The sequence below is a fragment of the Metarhizium brunneum genome, chromosome 1 (assembly GCF_013426205.1).
Source record: "Metarhizium brunneum chromosome 1, complete sequence".
Lineage (NCBI taxonomy): Eukaryota > Fungi > Ascomycota > Sordariomycetes > Hypocreales > Clavicipitaceae > Metarhizium > Metarhizium brunneum.
In genome coordinates this window covers 2509113-2529684 of record NC_089422.1, presented here as the reverse complement: position 1 = coordinate 2529684, position 20572 = coordinate 2509113, and the positions used below count along the sequence as shown (strand labels likewise).

Here is a 20572-nt window from a genome sequence, read left to right as displayed (position 1 = left end):
ATATATTCTGTACGAATATTTTAGAGTCGTCGGTCGAATTCCTGGAGTCGTTGCTGTACCTCCTCCCCGTTCCATGTCTCTACACCGTTATCGTTCCTAACTAGTGATGGCATACCAACCTGCTCAATCGCGAAACTCGCGCTGACTGAACCCCAGGCCACTGCGTTTTCCAGCCTTTCTCCACGAGCCAGAGCCACTGATAATCCCCCAAGAAAGGCATTGCCTCCTCCCGTGGGGTCAACAACCTTGCGGCCATCTTGGTGGTAGGCGGGAATCCATCTTTCCAATCCTGGGTCAACTTCAATCTCTTCGCGTGCGATAATTCCATCGTCATCTTGCAAGAGTCCAGCAAATAATGCTTCCATGTCTATGTCGGGCTGCAATGCACCGTGTATCAGTGCTTTTTGTGAATTAGAGGTCTTGCCGGGCCCTGATCTCCGCTTTCTGCCACCATTTTTGGCGATGTAGCAGCCTTTATCTCCGGCTCGGACAACAAGGGCATATGACTGCAGCGGCATACTGGCTAGTAACTGTTCACAGGCACGTTCCACGCTTAGCGTCGACACTTCACCAGTCTCGGGGTCAAGTCCGTCGTCGCCCATAAAGCCTGCCAACTCAGCATGGTTGGGGCTACATATATCTACAAGGCGTAGTGTATTTGTGCAGTTGAGTAATTCATCTGGCGTACAGAGATCAGGGACAGGCTCCCAGACGAATATGGGTTTGGTGTACGAGTCTTCCGGCGCGGCAAGCGCTTTGCGACATGACACGATGTCGGTTATGAGCTCCTGGCAGCGAGATGGGGAGCAAATCAGATGAAATGACTTGGAGAATAAAAGATTCGGTGTGAGATCTTCCGAAGTAATGCGCTTCTTCGGTGTGGTATACTTAAAGGCTCGCCTGTCCGCTGGGCCGACATAGCCATTCCATCCTCTGGTTGTGAGACGGTCGAAATCGTCGCGTATGACTGCACCAGTGTCCCAGTTATCAATCAACGTTGAAAGTTTGTTGGGAAAGTCAAAGCCTTTGTCTACAACCCAGCCAACAGAGCGGGACAATGGCGGAGGGGAGAACAGACGGGCTCCGAGGGCTGAGTATGTACCTGCTCCGCCAGGCACGTCGCGGACGGGGGGAGTTGGGGGTTGAAAGTCTATATCGTCTAGTCCAGATGGTCAGTTGCTGCGTTAACATTTGCGTCCGTTTCGGTGTATCCTGCTCGATTCACAGGTCATATAGCTTGACATGCAACGCGGAGCTTTCGTGATGGCGTTCACAACATGATCAGGAAGCTTTGTGTGACTCACCGATTATGAACATCCCAAGAGTGACAAAGTCTATTTGAGTTATGGTGTTGTTTTCGTCGGCCTTTTGCGCGCAGCAATAGGTATCTTCATCTCGGCTTGCCATCTCCCCGCGCCACGCTCTAATAATGAACTTTGAGTACTCCGTAATCGGGCCCTTTTCCTTAACCAGCTCACACGCAAGAGACGTCTACTCTGTGTGGGCTGTCTGTTGGATGAGAATGTGGTACGTCGCTGTTTCGCGCCGTTTCGTTCCTGCGGCATGGCAAGGAACAAGTTGCACCTGTGCTTGCTGCCAATGAATTTGTCCTCGAACCTTCACCTCACACCGCCCGTTGTTCACGCGGCTCTCCTCGGCGGCGGGTGAATGCACATGTCTTGATGTGCGCTGCGAGGGCTTTCTTTTTAAGTGTGGCATCTATACATAGCTGTCCTTGTTATCGCGCGGGACTCCTGTCGCTCACTATTAAAACTGTTCTTTCTTTTCTTTTTGGTCGAACCCCTCCTCTTTCTGTTTTTCGCTCAACAAATATAAGCCCGAGACTGTGGGGACAAAGAAACAGGCTGGGGATGAGGGTACGGGATGGTATAACAAACCTCACCGATACTTTACCTACCTAGGTACTTTAGGTATTTGGGGTAGTGCCATCCAGTCAATTAATACGACAAGATGGTTTACCACGAATGGTGGGAAAAAGCGACCTAGGTAGCCAACCACATTATTTGTATAGTAAACAAATGAAGCCAGTGAAGAGGCTCGGACGAGATACCACCACACTGCTTAAAAGTTGGAAAAACATAAGGTGGCTGCCTGAACCGTATTTGATATCTTAAGTACCTAGTAGGTAGGCAGGTACCTAGGATACCCACCCGGTACATAACTGACGCCCACGCTACTGTGCCTGATCCAGCGAATTCGGTGCATTTTGTTCCCCCATAACGAATGCTAGAGCTGGACTCCATTGGATGTGCTCATGATAAAAGAGAATATTCACCAAACTCATCGGAAACAACGAATTTCTGCTCTACGGCAGGCTTTTGAAAGATGAGCCTAGGCACATACCTACCTACCTAGGTAGGTAGGTTGGTCTTCAACTTAGGCACCTACTGTGGCAGGCCAATGAAACACGTGGTGTGGCAGACTCAGGCGGAAGCCCTGGACGGTTGCCTGACGAGACCAGCCGCTTGCCAAGGAGCTAGCCACACGTGCAGGTCCATCCGACTGCCAGTAAACTCAGTTGCTGTCATCGCCTCCTGGATAATCCAAAGTTCTACATATACGACAGGTCGCCCCTAACCACCGTATAAGCTACTACAATCTGGACGAGCACGGCTCTGCACGATCAATTGTACCCCCATCCCCTTTTCTACACACAAAAAGGGAATATTTCGTATGCCTGCGGGTTCTTTGGTTCTATAAACCCCACCGGTTTTTGTGCTTCTCTTTCGCAGCTGCTAACAGCAAACCTTCCATGAACAGGCAAGGACACGGCACCGTCCCTGGAGTATCAGAAATAAATCGCGCATTATTCGTACCGGACGCTCCTTTCGTAGCTCAAATCACACCCTCGCTGCTATCTTTCAAGTTACAGTTCAAGCAATACTCGACTGGAGTATTCGATGAACGTGCTGGAGAGTACATGACGAAGATGGCGGCCGCAAATAACATGCACAATCTCACCACACTCATCAAGAGGTAAAACTGGCCTATTTGCAGACTTGCATTCACGGTAGCATCATGTTGGATTGCTGAACTACCTGGCAGACTCGAAGCTGCGACCTCGCGCCTCGAAGATATTGCGACTTCAACCGAACTACCTAAAGACGTCCCCGCCCTGAAGCAGGCCATTGCCTCCCCAGCAGTCGAGTCGCAGGCGCCTACACCCCCCCAAACGGCTGCAGCTTCCGCCAAGACGACCTCAAGTCAATCCGAGGATCCTGTCCCGGAATCAATCGAAGAGTTCCAACAATTCATAAACTCGTCCGTGGGCAAATATGTCAAGATTAGCACTGAACTGGGCGGTGTAGTTGCTAAACAGGTTCGAGCCATTCTTGAATGGGCAAAGCTGTTGACTGTCGTTGATCAGATGCTAATGTCAATGCCTTTGTACAGGCTGTCGAGGTGCTTAAAGGATTCCAAGAACAGAGAAAGTTTTTGCTGATTACGACCAAAGCCACAAAACCCGACGCATCGACGTACCAGACCATTCTCAAACCAACAAACGATGCGTTGATGGCCGTAACCGAGCTGAAAGAGTCGAACCGACCCGATCCCATGTATACTAACCTGAGTGCTGTCGCTGATGGTATCATGATGCTTGCTTGGATTACCCTGGATAGCCGCCCCCACAAGCACGTGGAGGAGAGTTTGAGCTCAGCCCAGTTTTTCGGAAATCGGGTGCTTAAAGAACAGAAAGACAAGTAAGCAAAGGCCTTCGTATCCTTGTTATTTGCACTGCTAAGCAGAATCCAGAGATCCAAAACAGGTCGAATGGGTACAGTCATTTTACCAAGTCTTCAGTGACCTCGCCGAGTATGTCAAGCAAAATTTCCCGTCGGGAGTTACTTGGAATGCCAAAGGCAAACCAGCCGGGGATGTAGCCAAATCGTTCCTGCAGACGGCCACGGCACTAGGCACACCAGATGCTGGAGGCGCATCGGCGCCTCCTCCTCCGCCGCCGCCTCCTGGACCAGCTCCTATGCTTGACATTAAAGCTGAACCCGTCCCTGAGGCGTCGGTATCTTCTGGTGGGTTCGACGCTGTATTCTCCGAGTTGAACAAAGGCTCGGCTGTTACAAAGGGACTCCGGAAGGTAGACAAATCGGAAATGACACATAAAAATCCTTCCCTGCGCGCCAGCAGTGCTGCAGACCCAGATGGCCCGTCTCGAGGCAAGAGTCCAGCCCCCGGCAAAAAGCCAAAGCCAGAAAGCATGCGCGTGAAGAAGCCTGCTAAAAAGGGTTTGGAAGGAAACAAATGGACAATCGTAAGGGTTATGCGATCCGTACAGAATATTCTCTATCTGACAATTATTCTAGGAAAACTACGACAGAGAGACTCTACCAATTGAAATTGAAACTACCTTGACCCAGTCTGTATTGATCAGCAGGTGTAATAACACAACTGTAATACTGAAGGGTAAAGCAAATCAAGTTACTGTGGAGAACTCAACCCGCCTTTCCCTCGTTGTTGACACCCTAGTTTCCACGGTGGATGTAGTAAAAGCTCAAAATTTTGCATTGCAGGTTATTGGGACTCTCCCAACCGTTATGCTGGACCAAGTCGATGGCGGCCAGGTTTACTTCAGTAAAGAGAGCATTGGGACCAGGGTATTCACCAGCAAGTCGTCCGGAATCAATCTCAACATCCTGTCTGGGCCAGATGACGATTACAAAGAGGTGCCTCTCCCGTCTCAAATTTGTTCATACTACGACGAAAATAAAGGTGACCTCATAAACGAGATCGTGGCCCATGCTGGCTAGACACACTTCACAGCTTTATGAGCCATCAATGCCGGGTTTTATTTTAGACTATGTGCTTGGGTAGAAGGCGCAAATTATGCTGTGGTTGACAAAACTACTCAACGGGGAAATACTAGCAGCAGATGCAGGATCATTTAAATGTAAGCTTCGCACCTAAGGAGCCGCGCTAAGAGCCTCCGAGGTTTCAATATCACAACTCTACTACTCATTTTCATAATGCCGATGCTCTTACCCAAAGCTAGTGCAAATAGACAGTGTATAGATGGAACTACAATACAAAATGCAGCAACTATTTCGGGGACCACCTTTGGCGGTCCGAGATGGGACCACAGTTTTCCCCGTTTAGTCGCTTCTGACACTGAGCCATTCCTGCCTGCTGCCTCTTCATGTCTCCAAACCAAGCAACAAGCCTTATCATATCGCGAAAGCCCCTCGTTGATATCGCTCGTATCTTACAATTTGGCCTTCGGCGAGGCTACCGTTGGCATCAATAGGTCACGCATTTCCCCAGCGGCTTCGTTTAGATAGTAACTCATGCGGTCGCTGCCAAGGCTCTTTGATACGACATTGAAATTAATGCTAGAGAGGGATCAGCAAGGAGATACTCTTGTATAGGTGAAGAATCACACTCACCTGTTCTCATTGATCATGTAGGCGATGCCAAATCCTCCGTCGATGACTTGACTCCAACCATAGCCGTTGAAGAATTCTGAGCTGAGTTGGGATGTTGATAGGTACCAAGAACTGGAGTAGCCGAAGGCGGGGTCTTTGTAGATGGCGGGAACCTCCTCATCTGGCGCCAAAAGTTTCTTTAGACCAAACAGATGTCTGTCCGCGCCTTTGCCATCGGATGCAGCTGTAATATACTCAAGGTGAGCGTCGATAGCACTGCGAAACAAGTTTATTCGTGCTTGATCATCTTGTGACGCGTCAGACATAGACTTGCACCACGCCACGGATTCATCTGAGACTGTCCGACAGGTTTCTGTTCGGCCAAGTTGGAAGCGACGGGTTGCTGCAGATTCATACGTTGGGCGATTCTTGCCATACATCTTGAAGTAGGCCAATTGAATAATCATTTGGACATACGCATCAGGGGAGCATTTGAACTTCTTGATTAGACCTTTGCCATAACCCTGGTATGCTTGCACGGCTAGTTGATGCTGGTTGATGACGGTATGGAAATCAGTGACAGCACGGTCAATTTCGGCTTGGATTGGTGCGGTAATGTCAAATTGGATCAACTGTGGCCCAGGAAGATCGGAGCGGATCGAAGGGTCTGAGAAATCGATCTTGTTGCCGAAAATGAGATCGTTTATGTAGTCATTAAGACGATGCGTTGGCGTGCCATCCATCATGGAGTGTTCACCCATGAACCCTGACGTTCCATTGTCGTTGACAATGAACTGCAAAGGTTTATCATACCAGCGGTTGGCTCCATCACCATGCCAGTATTGATGGGCTCGCTCTTCCAGGGTAACGGGAGAAGCATCGTCGAGGCAAACAACGAACGAAGCCGAGTCAATGGCACGGAGAGCATCTTTGTTCTTGGCGCTTGTTTGCGCCAGTAGGTCGCGAGCGTCGGCCCAAACGTCTCGATTCTCGGAGGTCAGGGCGCCAACAGCAGGAACTCGCTGCGCTGCTTGGTAGACTTTATTGAATTGTCTTTCTAGCTCTGTAGAATTGAGTTGTTTGCCGCCGATTTCGTGGGAGATTAGGAAGAACTGATTCTTGCGAATGGCAATAATGTGCTTATTCTCGCTAGAAGAGAACTTGGCGGGATAGTCGGCAGGACGTGCAGCCATGCGGGTGGCATTGAACATCCATTTGTAACTATCCATACAAATTGGGAGTTTTTTCATATACTCTGGCTCAAGGGAGCCATTGTCGACAAGCTTCTTAAACTCCAAGACGGCAGAAGTGATGGCCGCTGCTCGCTTGGCTGGATCTCGGCGCATGCGATCATCACGGTGAGAGTAGAAGTAGCTGACGTAGGGCACAACAGGATCGCGGTATGCTAGATAGGCAGCATCGTTCCACCACTCGTAGATCCAATTCTTAGTCGCCGGATCTTCACGCTTTGCAATGAGCTTCTCCTGGAGCTTGTTGCCAATACCGCCAGGCTTGATGAAGTCCTTGACGGCAGCCTTACTATTTGAATACTCAGTGGCAGACAGTAGAGGGTGGAGAGACTTCAAGTATCGTTTCGCCGTCTCCTCAAGCGTGGGAACGGGCAACCGAGGCAAAGAGTCCTGAAAGCGCAACATTGCACCTTTGGACTTATCCTCAGAATAGCCTAGCAAAATTCGCGACTGGTCAGTTTCAAAGTCTCTCCCTGTGTACGTTTGGACAAGGAATCCTGAAGAGGGTAAACTTGTAAAGAGAGGACGTTAATTACCGGGAGGAAGAGAGCTGTTACTGCGCTTAGCCGAAGCCATGACGGGGATCTGCCAGAAAATCAAGTTAGCCTTTTGTCACCGTCACCAATTGCAAATAGCACCCGTGCTGACGGACTGTAAGCAATGACAAGCGAGTTCGTCGAAAGTTGTTTCTCAGTGCGTGAGAGCGAGCGGCAGATGTCAACATGGCCGGCTACAAGCGGTCTGATATCCACGCGATGAGGAAGGGCGGTTGTATTTAGGAGAGAAAGACGTGGGTGGGATGGGGGCGGCGTTGACTTTCAGCAGCGACCGCGGCGCTTGGAAGACCAGTTGACCTCTCTTTGGCCTGCTAGGGTGACTTAAGTATTCTCCTGTCCGGCCACAACGGCTGGTTCCTGGTTTGCTGGTGCCGGAGACGAGAAGCTACGAGGGACTGGTGTGAGTGGATTGGCTTTCGAGCATGTGGTTTCCCCGTTCAATGCACAGGAGCTTGCTTGCTGTCATTTGGCCCGCCCGACCCCGGCCGGCTTCAATGCTGTGCCAATAGCGGGTCTTGTAGCAACATAGCCGAGGTAAAACACCGGTTGGCCTGCTGAGAAGACCGCCGGGGACCGACGTGGAGCTCTTTTGAGAGGATACTTGAGAACGGTGAGCGCACGATACTTACGTACATGTACCTAGTAGTTACTCAGCAGCTAGCTGAATGGCAACTTTACGTGGGTGCCGCTCATACATATTCTCATCCTCCGTCTTCATAATATAGGACCTATTGTGTGGTCCATGCTACTTCATACGGTGGACAGAACGACGCATATCCTCCGTCAAATTTGAATACTGTACGGAGTACTGACTATCTAGTATATTTGACTTGGGAAGGCTACCTTTGTTGGTTGACAATTGTCTCAATACGGCTCCTGGGTTAGCCTCCGTATCATATTAGCGGAAGAAGAGAACGCAATGAAAGGGACAAATAAAGTAAGACCAGAAAGCACGTCCAATTCAAAAACAAAAGCAGCGGCGTCTCTTCCGACACCAAACTCCGTAACTAGTAGTACACCCCTGTTACATTAAACAACGGCCAGAATAACGCGCATGAAGTTCTGCGAGCCTGGACACAACACCCTGATTTATTCGACAATTCCATGAAACCAGACGCCCATACCGCATTCCATCCGCCATGCACCCGTAGTGGCGCATCATGTTCATCATATTATGCTTCGTAGCTTTTCATTTGTCCATTGCTACTAGGTGCTTGGACGGATGGCTCTCCAGTTACGGGTTGGAAACCCAACTTTTCTCCATCAGGTAGAAGAGCTTCCTGTGCCATGCGAATGCCTTGGTCGCCACCTATGGTAGTTGCCGTCTTCAAACTCTCCATGGCTTTGCCCACCCGGCGCTTGAAAGCCAACCTGTCCAAGAGCAATTGCTGTCGACCCCGCTCCAACTCACGCCTTTCCGCTCGAAGAATACCTTCAATCTCATTAAAGTATTTCAATTTAAGCTCCAGCTTTTGCAATGTTACGTTTGTAGCAGCGGAGACAAGTCGTGTCATCTCTCGTTCCTCATGCGAAGCAAATCCCGCTGCGCGAGCTCCAATAGACGCCAAAGGTATGGATGCAATCGATCTGTTTTTCGTGGTGGTCGTAGTGGTCGTAGTGGTCGTGGTCACCTCATGACGCACATCCACATCCATCGATTCGCCTCCATATCGTGTTTGGTCTTGTTCCCTGGATACACCAGATGCCTTCTCGCCACCATTGCTTGCACCATTGGATTCTTGATTGCGTTTACTGCCGTTCAATTGCTTTTGCAAACCTTTCTTCAACTCATCGGCTGACTTGTTGGCAGCCGCGGCGGTGCTTGCAGGGTCCGCTAGACTTGCCAGAAATCCAACAACAGACATGACTGGATTGTCTACTTGGCTGAAGGGCAGATGACCGTGTTGTGCCCCGAGCATAGACAAGCCGGTAGGTGCACTCATAGGCATCTCCGAATCCAAATACTTCTCTTCAATATCCAATTGCAAGAATTGGAGCACACAGTCCTCCCGCGTCCTCGTACCAACGTGATCAGCAATCTCTCCCCAGTCGTCATCAAATCGTTCCAAGCCTTCCAGTAGACGAAGAATTTCGGCATCGGTCCAAGGCGCATCCCGATCCACGATAGATGTATAAGTCGGATTCTCCGTCTTAGAATACATACTTGACGTATGATTCGCTGGTAGACGACCCTCTGTGAAGCAGTTGGGACAAAGGTCGTACTTCGCTTTAGAACTGGCGTCTGTCTGGCTGCTGTGATAATAAACCCGGGTGCAATCGTTGCCACATTGGTGGCAGTTGACCTTGGAGATCGCAGACATAGTTGCATCCTCTGTACCAGACACGCCGTTTGTAGTTGGTGTCTCTCCATTCGCTTTGGTCTCAGACTTATTCACCGACAATCCCTTCGAATTAGCTTCATAGATATTGCGACCAATCTCAAGGTTGAGATCGTTTTTAGCCCCAGCACTCGAGGCTGACTTTTTATCAGTATCCAGGTTCTTTTTTCCTTCCAGAACGATGGGATCGGCAGATGGCTGCCACGGTTGAAGGCCGCGTGGCGTATCGCATATAATCTTGAAATGGCCTGTGAAAGGGGGGCCAACATGCGATGGTCGTTGTTCAGCATCCACCTATATCTCATTAGCCATCTTGCAGATTCGTCAAAAGAGAGCTAAGATAACAATTGTTTTCGTACCTGATAATTAATCAAACCCCACTGTTCCAGAAAAGCATGAACCCTCATTATGGCGCAGACGTCGCCAGCCAAGTTTCTGCGACAAGCGGTGACGGTCAGGTACTCTACTGGGTTCAGGCGATACGTGTTGATCATGAAGTCGCGGTAATCTTTGTAAACAGCAGGGGTTTTGCTTCTGTTTCGATTGTTAAAAAATTCGGCCATTGCCTTCCGCTCGATATCGTGAACGCTGTTCATATCGAACCATGTACTGTAGCTAGGCAGAACAATCGCATGAGTTTGAGAGACAAGGTGCTCACGGGCCGCTGACTCGACGTTCTCCTTCGATTTGGTTTCTTGGTTATCAGTGGCACCGTCGCCTTCAGCAGCAGTAATTCCCTTGGAACCAGGAGCAGGCATGTCACCCATTTCCGTGTCAGCGTTGGCCGTTGCATCTGCTTGTAGTGCCTCAGTGCCTTCAGCGGCGGTGGCACCTGGCCCAGGAGTCGCGCTATCCTGTTTTATGTTTGCCTCGCTCGTCACGCCTTCCGACATTGGGACATCTTGGAGTCGCCTGATTAGCTTGGTGGACAAGGGGAGTTCGATGTGGTATCTCACCTTGGCTATCACCTGGTATCGCTTCGGCTTGTAGCGGGGGTTGTGCCAATATTGGGTTGCCATCTGGGGATGCACCATTGGCTGGTGACCCATACGTTGTAGAATCTTCCATGATATTTCCACAGCGGAAGACCGCTTGCGCGATGTGAAATGCTAAAAGGGTAAGGAGCAGCGAGGTGCAAAGAACGCGTCGCGCCACTCGCAACTGCCTACTTAGCGCGGGATAAATCAATCAACGTGTAATATTCGGCAATCAACGCGATGCAGAAGATTTCGGAATACGTAATGTCGCCGCGATGAGACGCCGCGTACTGAGGAAAATTTGGCGCGACGACAAACGGGAGCATTCCACCTCCTCTCGGAGGACACCTACCAAATAGAATGGCGGCTAACCGTATTTGGGTAATAAATCACGTGATAATCAATCATGTGATTTTGCACACCTACAGGAGCCGCTTTCGGCTCGACGGAGAAGCTCGGGTGAGGGTCACGTGTTCGTGGCTTTCTCAGTCATAAAGTACATAGCTCAGGCGGGCTTTGAGCCGATGCTCGGGCCGCGTCCACCCGGCTGCCCCAACTTGGACTAATGGACAGGACTGCGAGCTTGCATCGCAGTTTGACAAGCAGTGTAGTCTTCTTTCATTACTAAAATGTACGCCCTCGCGAAATGCTCTTTGCCTCGACGAGTTGTCGGCCTCTTGTCCCCGGCGAATGCGATTCACGGAACAACTACTAGAAGCCGGCTGTTGTCCACATTAGCGATTCTTGAACAACGCGATGGACAACTCAATCAAGGATCTTTGAATGCATTTGCCGCCGCCAAACAATTAGGGGGAACAGTCCATGGTTTCGTTGCTGGTAGCAATGTGTCTGCTGCTGCCCAGGAGGCTGCCAAAGTTGAGGGAGTGGAGCAAATTATCAAGGTTGACAGCAGTGCGTACGAGAAGGTAAGTAAATACTCCGGTCTTCTTCATTCGGTAACATAAATGTCCGTACTGATGATTGAACAGGGCCTTCCCGAGACTTACGCGCCCTTGCTCGTGGAAAATATTAAAAAGGGTAAATACACCCACGTCGTTGCGGGCCATACTGCTTTTGGGAAGAACCTCTTGCCGAGGGTGGCAGCTTTATTAGATTGCCAGCAAATCTCCGATATCACTGCCATCGAAAACGACAAGACCTTTGTGCGGCCGATATACGCTGGAAATGCTATCGCCACTGTTGAGTCTTCAGATTCTGTGAAGGTCATTACCATTCGAGGTACTGCCTTCGCCGCTGTGACTCCTGGCTCGGGGTCGGCTGCTGTTGTAGATGGCGTGGACCCCAAAGCTGATACTTCGGCAGAATGGGTGTCGGAAGATTTGGCAAAGTCAGACAGACCAGATTTGGGCACGGCTTCAAAGGTAGTCTCTGGTGGTCGTGGCCTTAAGTCTAAGGACGATTTCGACAGAGTCATGTTACCTCTCGCTGATGCACTCGGTGCTGCGGTTGGTGCATCTCGTGCGGCCGTTGATAGTGGGTATGCGGAGAACAGTCTTCAGGTCGGCCAGACGGGCAAGGTTGTAGCTCCGGAGCTGTACATGGCTGTTGGAATCTCTGGCGCAATTCAGCACTTGGCTGGTATGAAAGACAGCAAGGTAATTGCTGCAATCAACAAAGACGCCGACGCCCCCATATTTCAGGTTGCAGATGTTGGCCTGGTCGGTGATCTATTTGAGAAAGTGCCGGAACTGACAGAGAAGTTGAAGAGTAGCTGAAGAAGTAAAGTGAGGTATAATCATGAAACCTATTGTTACAAGTTTATATATCAGCGCAGTCGTCACTGAATTACAGCGAGCATGTCTCGGGTGTTTGTAAACTTTTCCCGTTCCTTTCCAAGCTCCTTGCCGCCCTGTTTTTCGGCTCTGTCTATTTGCAACCACTGGTCCCACGACACTGAGCGTTCTGTATGGGAACCCTCGTCTTGCCGTACGCCATTCCAGCCCTGTGCAGGTGTATCACCCTTTGGTCTTAGAAACTCTGCACCGGAAATCCAATCCTGTACTATCGCCTCTGCAGTGATGAAGGCATCCTGCATGGTTGAAGCAATAACCCCAGTCGGACCCCTTTTGACCCACCCTGCACAATACACACCAGGAACTTGTTGGCAGGTGGAAGTCTGCTGGTCAATGGCCAACACCTGTGTTGCCCGACCGAGACCGTCGTTATTGACTACACCTCGAGACTCATCGAACTGAATTCCCATGGCAGCAAACTCAGGGAGGGCAACAGACTTATATCCCACCGACCGAAAGACGACATCAGAGGGCAGTTGTAATGTCTGGCCTGTTGCCATTGTCTTAGACAAAGGGTTAAATGCGTCAGTTAATTTCATGACGTTGAACTCGGTGCCTGCTACGTCCTCTGGAGATTGAATGCCTCCCAAAAAACGACTAGGAGCCAGGCAGTTGTCAAGAGACCATGATTTAGGTGCACTCTCCACGAGAGCTTCTGATCCTTTCAGGATGACCTCCATCAAACGCTTGGATGCTCGTGGCAGCGATTTCAGATCAACCGGTATCAAAGATCGATCGACAGGGTGAAATGCCACGCTAGCCAATTTCATGAGCTCACGAACTTCCTTTATAGTAAAAGCGGCCTAGCGGGAGCCGTAGTGTATTAGCAATCTTGTCGTGAATGGAACAAATGCGATTCAAACCAACCTGCACTGGTCCCCTTCTGCCGACAACGTGTACTCTTTTTATCCTACTTCGAGACAAGATTGCAAGAGCATGCTCGGTGATATCGGTGTTTCTAAGGACATTTATATCTTCCAATAGAATCCTAGCCACATCGAGAGCAACATTGCCCTGACCAATGATGACAGCCTCTTGCGCATTTACAAGTGCAGGATCGAGACTGGAACATTCCGGCAGGCCATTGTACCAGCCCACAAACTGGCGTGCTGAATATATGCCATTTAAAGTCGACTCCCCGGGAATATCAAGTCTTTTATCTTCTGACGCTCCATACGCCAGTAGTACGGCATCATAGTGCTGCATCAACGATCTTAATCTCACCATTCCTTGCTCTTTAGCGCGGCTGCAAAGACCCACAGAGACATTCCCTATGAACCTGAACCTCGGGGATGATGCAACATCCTCGAACTTTTCTTGACAGTTCTACGTACGAGTTACTTATGTGGCTCGAAGAAAGACAAATATTCCCAGAGACGCAGCCATACCTTTACCTCAGGATGATCAGGAGCAACACCATGGCGAACCAGACCAAACGGAACCGGCAGCGCCTCGTACATATCAACATGAGCATCTGGGAGTTTTGTCATGACCCTGTAAGCCGTATAGAAGCCAGCGGGGCCAGATCCCACGACGGCCATGCGAAAAGGTGCCTCAGACGGCCGGCTCGAACTTGCGGCTGCTGTGGAAAAAGTCCTCAATGGCAACGAGCATAGTAACGGCCGGCATGAGCGACAGAACATTGTCCTCGGAGAAGATCGATCAAACTGACAGAGTCAAAGGAAAGAATAAAGAAGAGAACAGAAAAGACGGAATGAGGGAAAAAAGATGGGGAGGGTAGCAAAAGAGCGAACGATAATCGAAAGCCAACCAAATAAGTGCCACAGCGGTGTATTTGAAGAGGTTCTGAATTTCTGAGTCTATACCGAATGATGGCTGGTGGCCCGAGCGGTAGGTTGCTCACCGGTGGGTCGAAGGCCGTCAGCGATTTGGGACTATGTACGGAGTACTCCGTACTAGTACTACTAGCCCGATGTTGCTGTGCCAACCAAGCTGGCCTTGCGGGAGTTCCAATCACACCCAGATGTACCGTTTTGGAAAGATAATGCTACAGGTAGCCTCAACGAAAGACATCTCCCATTGTCCTTGTGCTCCCGCATTCCAACAACACGTTTCGTTCATGCCACTGTGAGTGTCCATAGTAGAAAGGATCTGGTTTTAGGTTCATTACTACTTTCATTGGCAAATCGGGCTCGACACTATGGGTGGCTCGCAGCCATTCATGTATAACGCCGCATGGCGAAATGACGCGAGGTTTCCCGCAACCACTTTTGATCCTAAGGCTGTGACGCGGGCCAGCTGGGAGCCAAAGCCTAGGAAACCACCTCCAACAGGCCCTCTCATCTCATTCGACCGACACCCTGAGTATGTACTGATCAATCTCATGCAGAATGATGAACAGATGGGATAAGTCTCTTGTCACCCTGCTAATACATGCCAGTGCCCATATGGTCGTTTCACACCGAAATAATCCATACTTGCCACTTGGACAGCGAATGAAGAAATGGATCAAGGGATTACGGAATGTTCAGTTTTTGATTCGTGTTTTGGAAATTAATGCAGCCATTGGTTCCCTCGTCCTACTCATTCTCATTACAAACATTGACGAGGCCACAGGGTGGATTATGAGAATTTCGGTACGTCGTATGCAACAGGATATTGGAAATAGAATGGAATTGACAGGAATTTTAGCCCGGTGTCGCCATCGCTCAGTGTTCATACGCGATATATCACCTATCTCGGAACGCCTCTGGTCGTACCCCAGGCTCCTCAGCTGCCTATCACGTCTTTGCTGCCACCTCCGATCTGGTATTCATATCTTTGTATGCATTCGGGGCGTTTTCCACCCACAAAAACGCGCAAACTTGGGCCACTAGGCTCAGTGACCAAGAGATCATGAAGTACTTTGTGCCCGCAGTGTACTACATGACGATTGGAGCAGGAGGCTTGCATTTCATATCACTCTTGATCTCTTTGTGGCTTGGAATGATGTTCCGTAGAATTAGCCTAATGCCGCCGGATATGAACCCGCTCGAGGATCATCTGACCGCGAGGCCATTCCATAAAAGGAGCAAGTCCTCCATCACGACCGGAAGCAGCCTAGAGGGAGGAAACAGGCTTTCTACCACAATAAGCTTACCGGACGGGGCGGCTTCAGAGTCGTGTGGGAATCAACGGCCAGCTGCTGTGCCATTTCTTCATACAAGAGCGGGTTCCAGCTACTCTATCTCGAGTAGGGGCTCACAGGCCGATCTTCCAAACAGGATGTATCAACTTGCTCCCGGCAACCATCCGCGAAATTCGCCTTATTCATCTTCTGAAAAACAATGTTCAGCGCCACGACCATCGCAGCTTGGCCGCTATTCCTCCATTCCTGCTTCAGATGCCCAATCACTAAGAATGGGTTCAGCGAGTAGCAATCATCAAAATAAGGGCCGACGTGGAAAATCCAGTGAAAGTTGGATGCCGACTGATTTTTTTATTCCGAGAACCGACCAGCGCAATTGCAGTGTCACTATCGTGCCAACTTCTAGTCGCGCAGTTCGGGACGGCAAATCATATGCTGCATTGGTTCCGGCATTCCATGAAGCCGATTCAGCAGAATCAGACCATGACGATAAAAACGATGTGACATATAACAGTCCAGAAGCATTGGTCTCTCCTGAAACACATCCAAACCCACTTGCGTCACATCCAACAGCTCTGCATAAGAGCAATAATTTCATGGCCACAAGATCGAATCAGGACCGTGACAACTATCCACGCGAGGACTTTACATTGCTCTCAGAAGTAAGTAGCAATTTGAGGAAGGTAAACAATAGCCAAGACATCACGGACCGAGAACCCGAAGTGGGAAGGCCGTGGAAACGCCAACGAGACAGCTCCATTCAGCTAGATGACGGGTTTTACTCCAAGCCGTATGGCCAGTTGAGAAGTTCAACCCCACCAATCTTTATCGGAAGTGACCGAAAGTTGTCTTCTGGGGTTGACTATGGATTAAGGTACAGCGGTGGGATGTCAGGAAGGCGTAATGTGAGCGGCAAAGTAACCGAAGAAGGTCGAGGATTTCGGTAAGCTGGAGGCACAGAACTAGAAAGCTCCACAGAGGTCAAAAGGAGTAGGAGCTCATTGCAACACGAACCCTTATCTTGGAAATTATATGGCGTACGCACACAAGAACTTACACTGCAAGGCCGGGATGATGCTTGAGGGATGGACATGTGGCGTAGGCTGGTGGTATTGGGAATTGCGCATTTAGTTTTTTTTTTTTTTTTTTTTTTGAATACGATCGTTACTTTGTTACTTGGGTGGGACACTGAATGGAGCCCGCTGCCAGTCAATTATCCATACTGTATGCGAGCCATGATTCTGTTGTAGAATTACCATGCAAATCGGCCACCCACTTTGCCTTGTCCCAGGCCAGCAGAGAGCAAAGATGACGCATTGTCGGCCGCCCATGCGGGCAATTCCACGGCTTATCTAGTTCACCCATGTGCCTTACCAGCGAGTACATTTGGCTTGTAGTCAAGGGTTTACCGATCATGATACTGCTCCGACATGCCCTCATTGCGAACATTTTACGCACTCTCGACGGCCTGGGGATGTGCCGTGAACCAGATGACTCCTCAGCAAGCAATGTGATCAGTTCCTCCAAATCGTTAAGTGTAAAGGCCACTTCACGGCTCAAGGGTAATGCCAAGAGCTGGCAACGCGCCCCAACCGGCGAGCCTCCTGTGGAATCCACCTGGATTTTGAAACCATTGGCTTCTAAGGCTGATAGATTCCCAAGAACAATTTCTTCCTCCAGGGCCGTCAGCTGGAGTGCTTTGGGGTAGACAAGTCGCTGTGACTGAATAACAGTATTCAATTGTAGTCGTTCAAAGTTGAATTTTTCGTCCGAAGCATGTTGATCTATTATAAAGAGCTCATCCGCGTCATTAGCCTCATGGCATGTATGCCGGTGTGATTTGGGACGCACTGCGATGATGAACCCTAAATTAAATTGACCGACCACTCTCATCTCCGAGAAGTCATCTTTTGCTATAATAAGGGGGAGCTTTGATTCGGCGTCAGATGCAGTGATGTCTGCTACCCTCTCCTCAACTGGACCTGAAATGTTTCGGACTGAGTAGGCCAACCATGAGCTGGAGAGGGACGCTAGTGTGGCTTCAGTTGCTCGTATTATCTGTGAGTGTTGAGCTGTTCCAAACTTCTTGCGTAGTCCGTCTCCCAGAGCTCTGGTTCTACGAGCTGCCGAACTATTCGCATGAGGCCTTCCGTTGGTATCTCCTTGAGCGACATTATCTTCATCGTTTGAGTCAGATATGGATCGGTCAATGTGCTCGTCTTCTTCAATTTGTGGTTGGTTAGAATGTGGCGTCACACATCTGGCGCCCCCTAAGTTCTCCGTATTATCTTTTGCCATTCCCTTGGGATGAAGAGTCGATGCTTCCGATAGCTCTGCCTTCGTATTAGAGGAAGAAAGCTTGTCGTCAAGGATAGTATCTCCAGTACTTTCCGGGTCAGATGAACAACCCGAACAGCTATGCTGAGCGTTTCTCTCTTGAAATTCGCTGAAACTGCAAACTTTTCCAGTGTGCCCTGAATTGGGAAGATGAGAAGAGTGCGAGTTCTCTGAAGTTTGCGGTACCGCTCCCTTGTGTGGTTTCTTCTTCTGGATAAGCAGTACAGTATCACCATGTCCAATTGTTTGAACTAAAGACGTTGATGGCCCACTAGAGATGGCATTCCAAGAGAACGCCGTTGGACTTCTCGAATCCGATACGGCTTCACTAGGCTTGTGGGAATTGGTTCCGTGGTCTACCACTGTTGTATTCCTTGGTGCCGTATCAGCGATAGGATCCACGCGCCTCAAGGATTGGCTTTGTGGGGTCTGTTCTGTATCTGAGTCGGTTAAAGCTATCGTCCGACTCGAGGCAAATAAACTCAAGCTAGGCCGGTTCTGTTTGACATGCGTATTTTGGCTAGCAGAGTTTGAAATCGGTGGTCGGTTTGCATCACACCCAAACCACTTTGTGAGAGATTCTGGTGCGATTTTGGCCCCTTCCCTTCCTCCTGAGGCAATCTTCTCCTCCCGCATTGCCAATTGCGATGACTTCCCTTTAACAAAGCCAGTGTTAGATGGAGACCCCCCATCTGGTTCACCATGTGAAGTCGCGGAGAGCTCAGATTCGGAAGTATAAGGCGGATTTTCTCTAATCAAAGGTATTGACCGCCTATTAGCATCGACGGAAGCTGGACAACTCGGGGTCTCTGTAATGAGGACCTGAGTCGTAGGTAGTTGATAGTCATGACTGTCGAACAATCTGATCAAAGATGAACGAAGACGATCGAGCAACAAGCTTTGATCATGAAGAAGAATGCTCCGTTTGTCAGGACTGACATTCACATCATACATTTTTGTATCGAGCTGAACATCGGCGAATATGAATGGCGACTGAGAGATGTTGTAAGCCTTATAAACTTCGTTGAATGTCTTAGCAAATTGTGGCAGCCCACATGGTCTTCCATTTACAAAAAACATTTGCCGATCTGGGGCTTGCCTGCCGTCTCCATGAACTGGACGCGAAACATGGCCCAGGATGCGCACTTGCTTGGACTCTTGATCAGTCCGTAAGTCCGGACCGACATTTGATGGATGCATTTCCAGCAGCAGATCCAGAGAAACCAGGGTAGACATTGCTTTGGAGCCGAATATATTGATTATATTTTCGCGAGTGGTGGGGTTACTCTTGGTGGAAAATAGGATGATGCGCTTTCCCTTGGTAGGCTGCTGTGATACAGAGAATTTGAGATTGGTCTGGACGCAAGCATATTGATTAAGCAAGGCAATGACCTTATGCCATTCTCTTTTTATATTGCGCTCTAGCTCCCGGCGACGCACTGGCAAATTATGGAACAACTTTTCAACCGATACAGTAGTTCCTCTCTGGGATGCCACCATTGTTGTGCTTGCGAGTTTGCCCGAGATTTCGAAGCCAAGTTTGCAGCCCCTCGGAACCTCAGATTCAAGGCAAGTGGTGATGGTTACAGACGATAGAGCACATAAAGATGCCAGAGCTTCTCCTCGGAATCCGAAAGTCCTCAAGGACGCGATATCGGAGTATGACGATAGTTTCGAAGTATGGTGCTTCAAGGCAATGGAAGGATAGTTGGCAGGGCAGATGCCCGAGCCATTGTCTTGTACTTCAACCAAGTCCAGGCCTTGATTTTTGAAGCGCACATCTGAAGTTTCGAGATTGTTTGGTCAGCATAGCGTCGTCGTATATTTTCGTACTGTATTGGGGCTACATGACCAAGGATGAATCCCCTTAGAAGTGCGGGTGGCCGCCATATAACAATATGCATACCTATAATGGTGGCACCAGCATCAATGCTGTTCTCTACTAGCTCCTTCACGACAGAGCATAGGTCTACAATGACCTGACCAGACTGTATCAGATGGATCTAAAGATGTGAGCGATGAGTAAAAGTCAGTCTCACGTCGTTGGACCTCCCGAAAAGAAGAAAAAGAGAAAAAAATAAAAGGGAAGGCAAGGCAAAAAAAGGAGAGGATGATAGATCCCTCGGCGTGGGTTCAGAACTGCTCACACTTCGTCCTTCTATAGGCTTGATTGTAGCTGCCATTGCTCACAAGCTTTCCGAACCTGACAGGATCTTGGTTGAATGTGAATGCGAAAGTGCCATGGAGCTGTAAGCTACTGCACTTCGTAGAACTGAAATAAACACAGGGAAATAATGCAAATCGAAATGAGAAGGCCTGGTGTTTGTGATGCCGAAAATGCATGAAGCATTGACGAAGATGGTTGTGGCCTCTCCCAGTAACCTGTTGTTGATGTGTCTGACTTGAGTACGCGTTGGCCATTGATAGGTGGGATACACCCTGGGGCCCCACAAAATCCAAACCAAGCGATGTGGTGTATATTTGGCAGGCTCCGTGGGAGAATCAATCGCGTCTACGGAGCACATGTATAATACATCACAACTTCCCTACCTAAGTACCTACCTAGGTCTAAGTAGCTAGGAGGCACAAGGGTGTTTTGGTGGCCGCCGCTAACCATTAGCTATAATAAGATAGTCCGTTAATTTATTTATTTATTTAAAACATGAGCCTTTTACGGAGTAATAGCTCGTGATATTTCAGGACCCGTCTGTCTTGTATGATAGCTGTACTGTCACCAGAAACAGGGGCCGCGCATCTGGGCACTTGGTAAATTAGGTACCTTCTAGTTACCTACCTACTTACCTCTAAGTACTT

The 20572-nt window shown here is 49.4% G+C and overlaps 8 protein-coding genes across 8 annotated transcripts; 3 read left to right on the top strand and 5 right to left on the bottom strand.

Moving 5' to 3' along the window:
- Positions 1-20: 20 nt before the first annotated feature.
- On the bottom strand, positions 21-1407 carry G6M90_00g007800 (uncharacterized protein; the record flags this gene model as incomplete). The annotated part of the gene is made up of 2 exons (XM_014694243.1): positions 21-1159; positions 1305-1407. The coding sequence occupies 2 exons, from the start codon at positions 1405-1407 to the stop codon at positions 21-23; spliced, it is 1242 nt and encodes a 413-aa protein (XP_014549729.1).
- Positions 1408-2950: 1543 nt separating this feature from the next.
- On the top strand, positions 2951-4784 carry cap1 (Adenylyl cyclase-associated protein; the record flags this gene model as incomplete). Its single annotated transcript, XM_014694244.1, has 5 exons — positions 2951-2997; positions 3067-3340; positions 3415-3722; positions 3775-4288; positions 4341-4784. 5 exons carry the CDS (start codon positions 2951-2953, stop codon positions 4782-4784), a joined length of 1587 nt encoding a protein of 528 aa, XP_014549730.1.
- Positions 4785-5236: 452 nt separating this feature from the next.
- On the bottom strand, positions 5237-7222 carry CAT2 (Carnitine O-acetyltransferase; the record flags this gene model as incomplete). The annotated part of the gene is made up of 3 exons (XM_066129637.1): positions 5237-5363; positions 5418-7080; positions 7183-7222. 3 exons carry the CDS (start codon positions 7220-7222, stop codon positions 5237-5239), a joined length of 1830 nt encoding a protein of 609 aa, XP_065986141.1.
- A 1153-nt stretch (positions 7223-8375) lies between these two features.
- Positions 8376-10610, bottom strand: ssr2 (SWI/SNF and RSC complexes subunit; the record flags this gene model as incomplete). The annotated part of the gene is made up of 3 exons (XM_066129636.1): positions 8376-9836; positions 9902-10443; positions 10499-10610. The coding sequence occupies 3 exons, from the start codon at positions 10608-10610 to the stop codon at positions 8376-8378; spliced, it is 2115 nt and encodes a 704-aa protein (XP_065986017.1).
- Positions 10611-11148: 538 nt separating this feature from the next.
- G6M90_00g007760 (uncharacterized protein) lies at positions 11149-12255 on the top strand (the record flags this gene model as incomplete). The annotated part of the gene is made up of 2 exons (XM_014694247.1): positions 11149-11445; positions 11509-12255. 2 exons carry the CDS (start codon positions 11149-11151, stop codon positions 12253-12255), a joined length of 1044 nt encoding a protein of 347 aa, XP_014549733.1.
- A 62-nt stretch (positions 12256-12317) lies between these two features.
- Positions 12318-13874, bottom strand: G6M90_00g007750 (uncharacterized protein; the record flags this gene model as incomplete). Its single annotated transcript, XM_014694248.2, has 3 exons — positions 12318-13136; positions 13201-13659; positions 13722-13874. 3 exons carry the CDS (start codon positions 13872-13874, stop codon positions 12318-12320), a joined length of 1431 nt encoding a protein of 476 aa, XP_014549734.2.
- A 620-nt stretch (positions 13875-14494) lies between these two features.
- Positions 14495-16368, top strand: G6M90_00g007740 (uncharacterized protein; the record flags this gene model as incomplete). Its single annotated transcript, XM_066129635.1, has 3 exons — positions 14495-14658; positions 14735-14930; positions 14986-16368. 3 exons carry the CDS (start codon positions 14495-14497, stop codon positions 16366-16368), a joined length of 1743 nt encoding a protein of 580 aa, XP_065985696.1.
- Positions 16369-16630: 262 nt separating this feature from the next.
- On the bottom strand, positions 16631-19941 carry pms1 (DNA mismatch repair protein; the record flags this gene model as incomplete). The annotated part of the gene is made up of 3 exons (XM_014694250.1): positions 16631-19539; positions 19665-19761; positions 19906-19941. 3 exons carry the CDS (start codon positions 19939-19941, stop codon positions 16631-16633), a joined length of 3042 nt encoding a protein of 1013 aa, XP_014549736.1.
- Between the last annotated feature and the right edge of the window lie 631 nt (positions 19942-20572).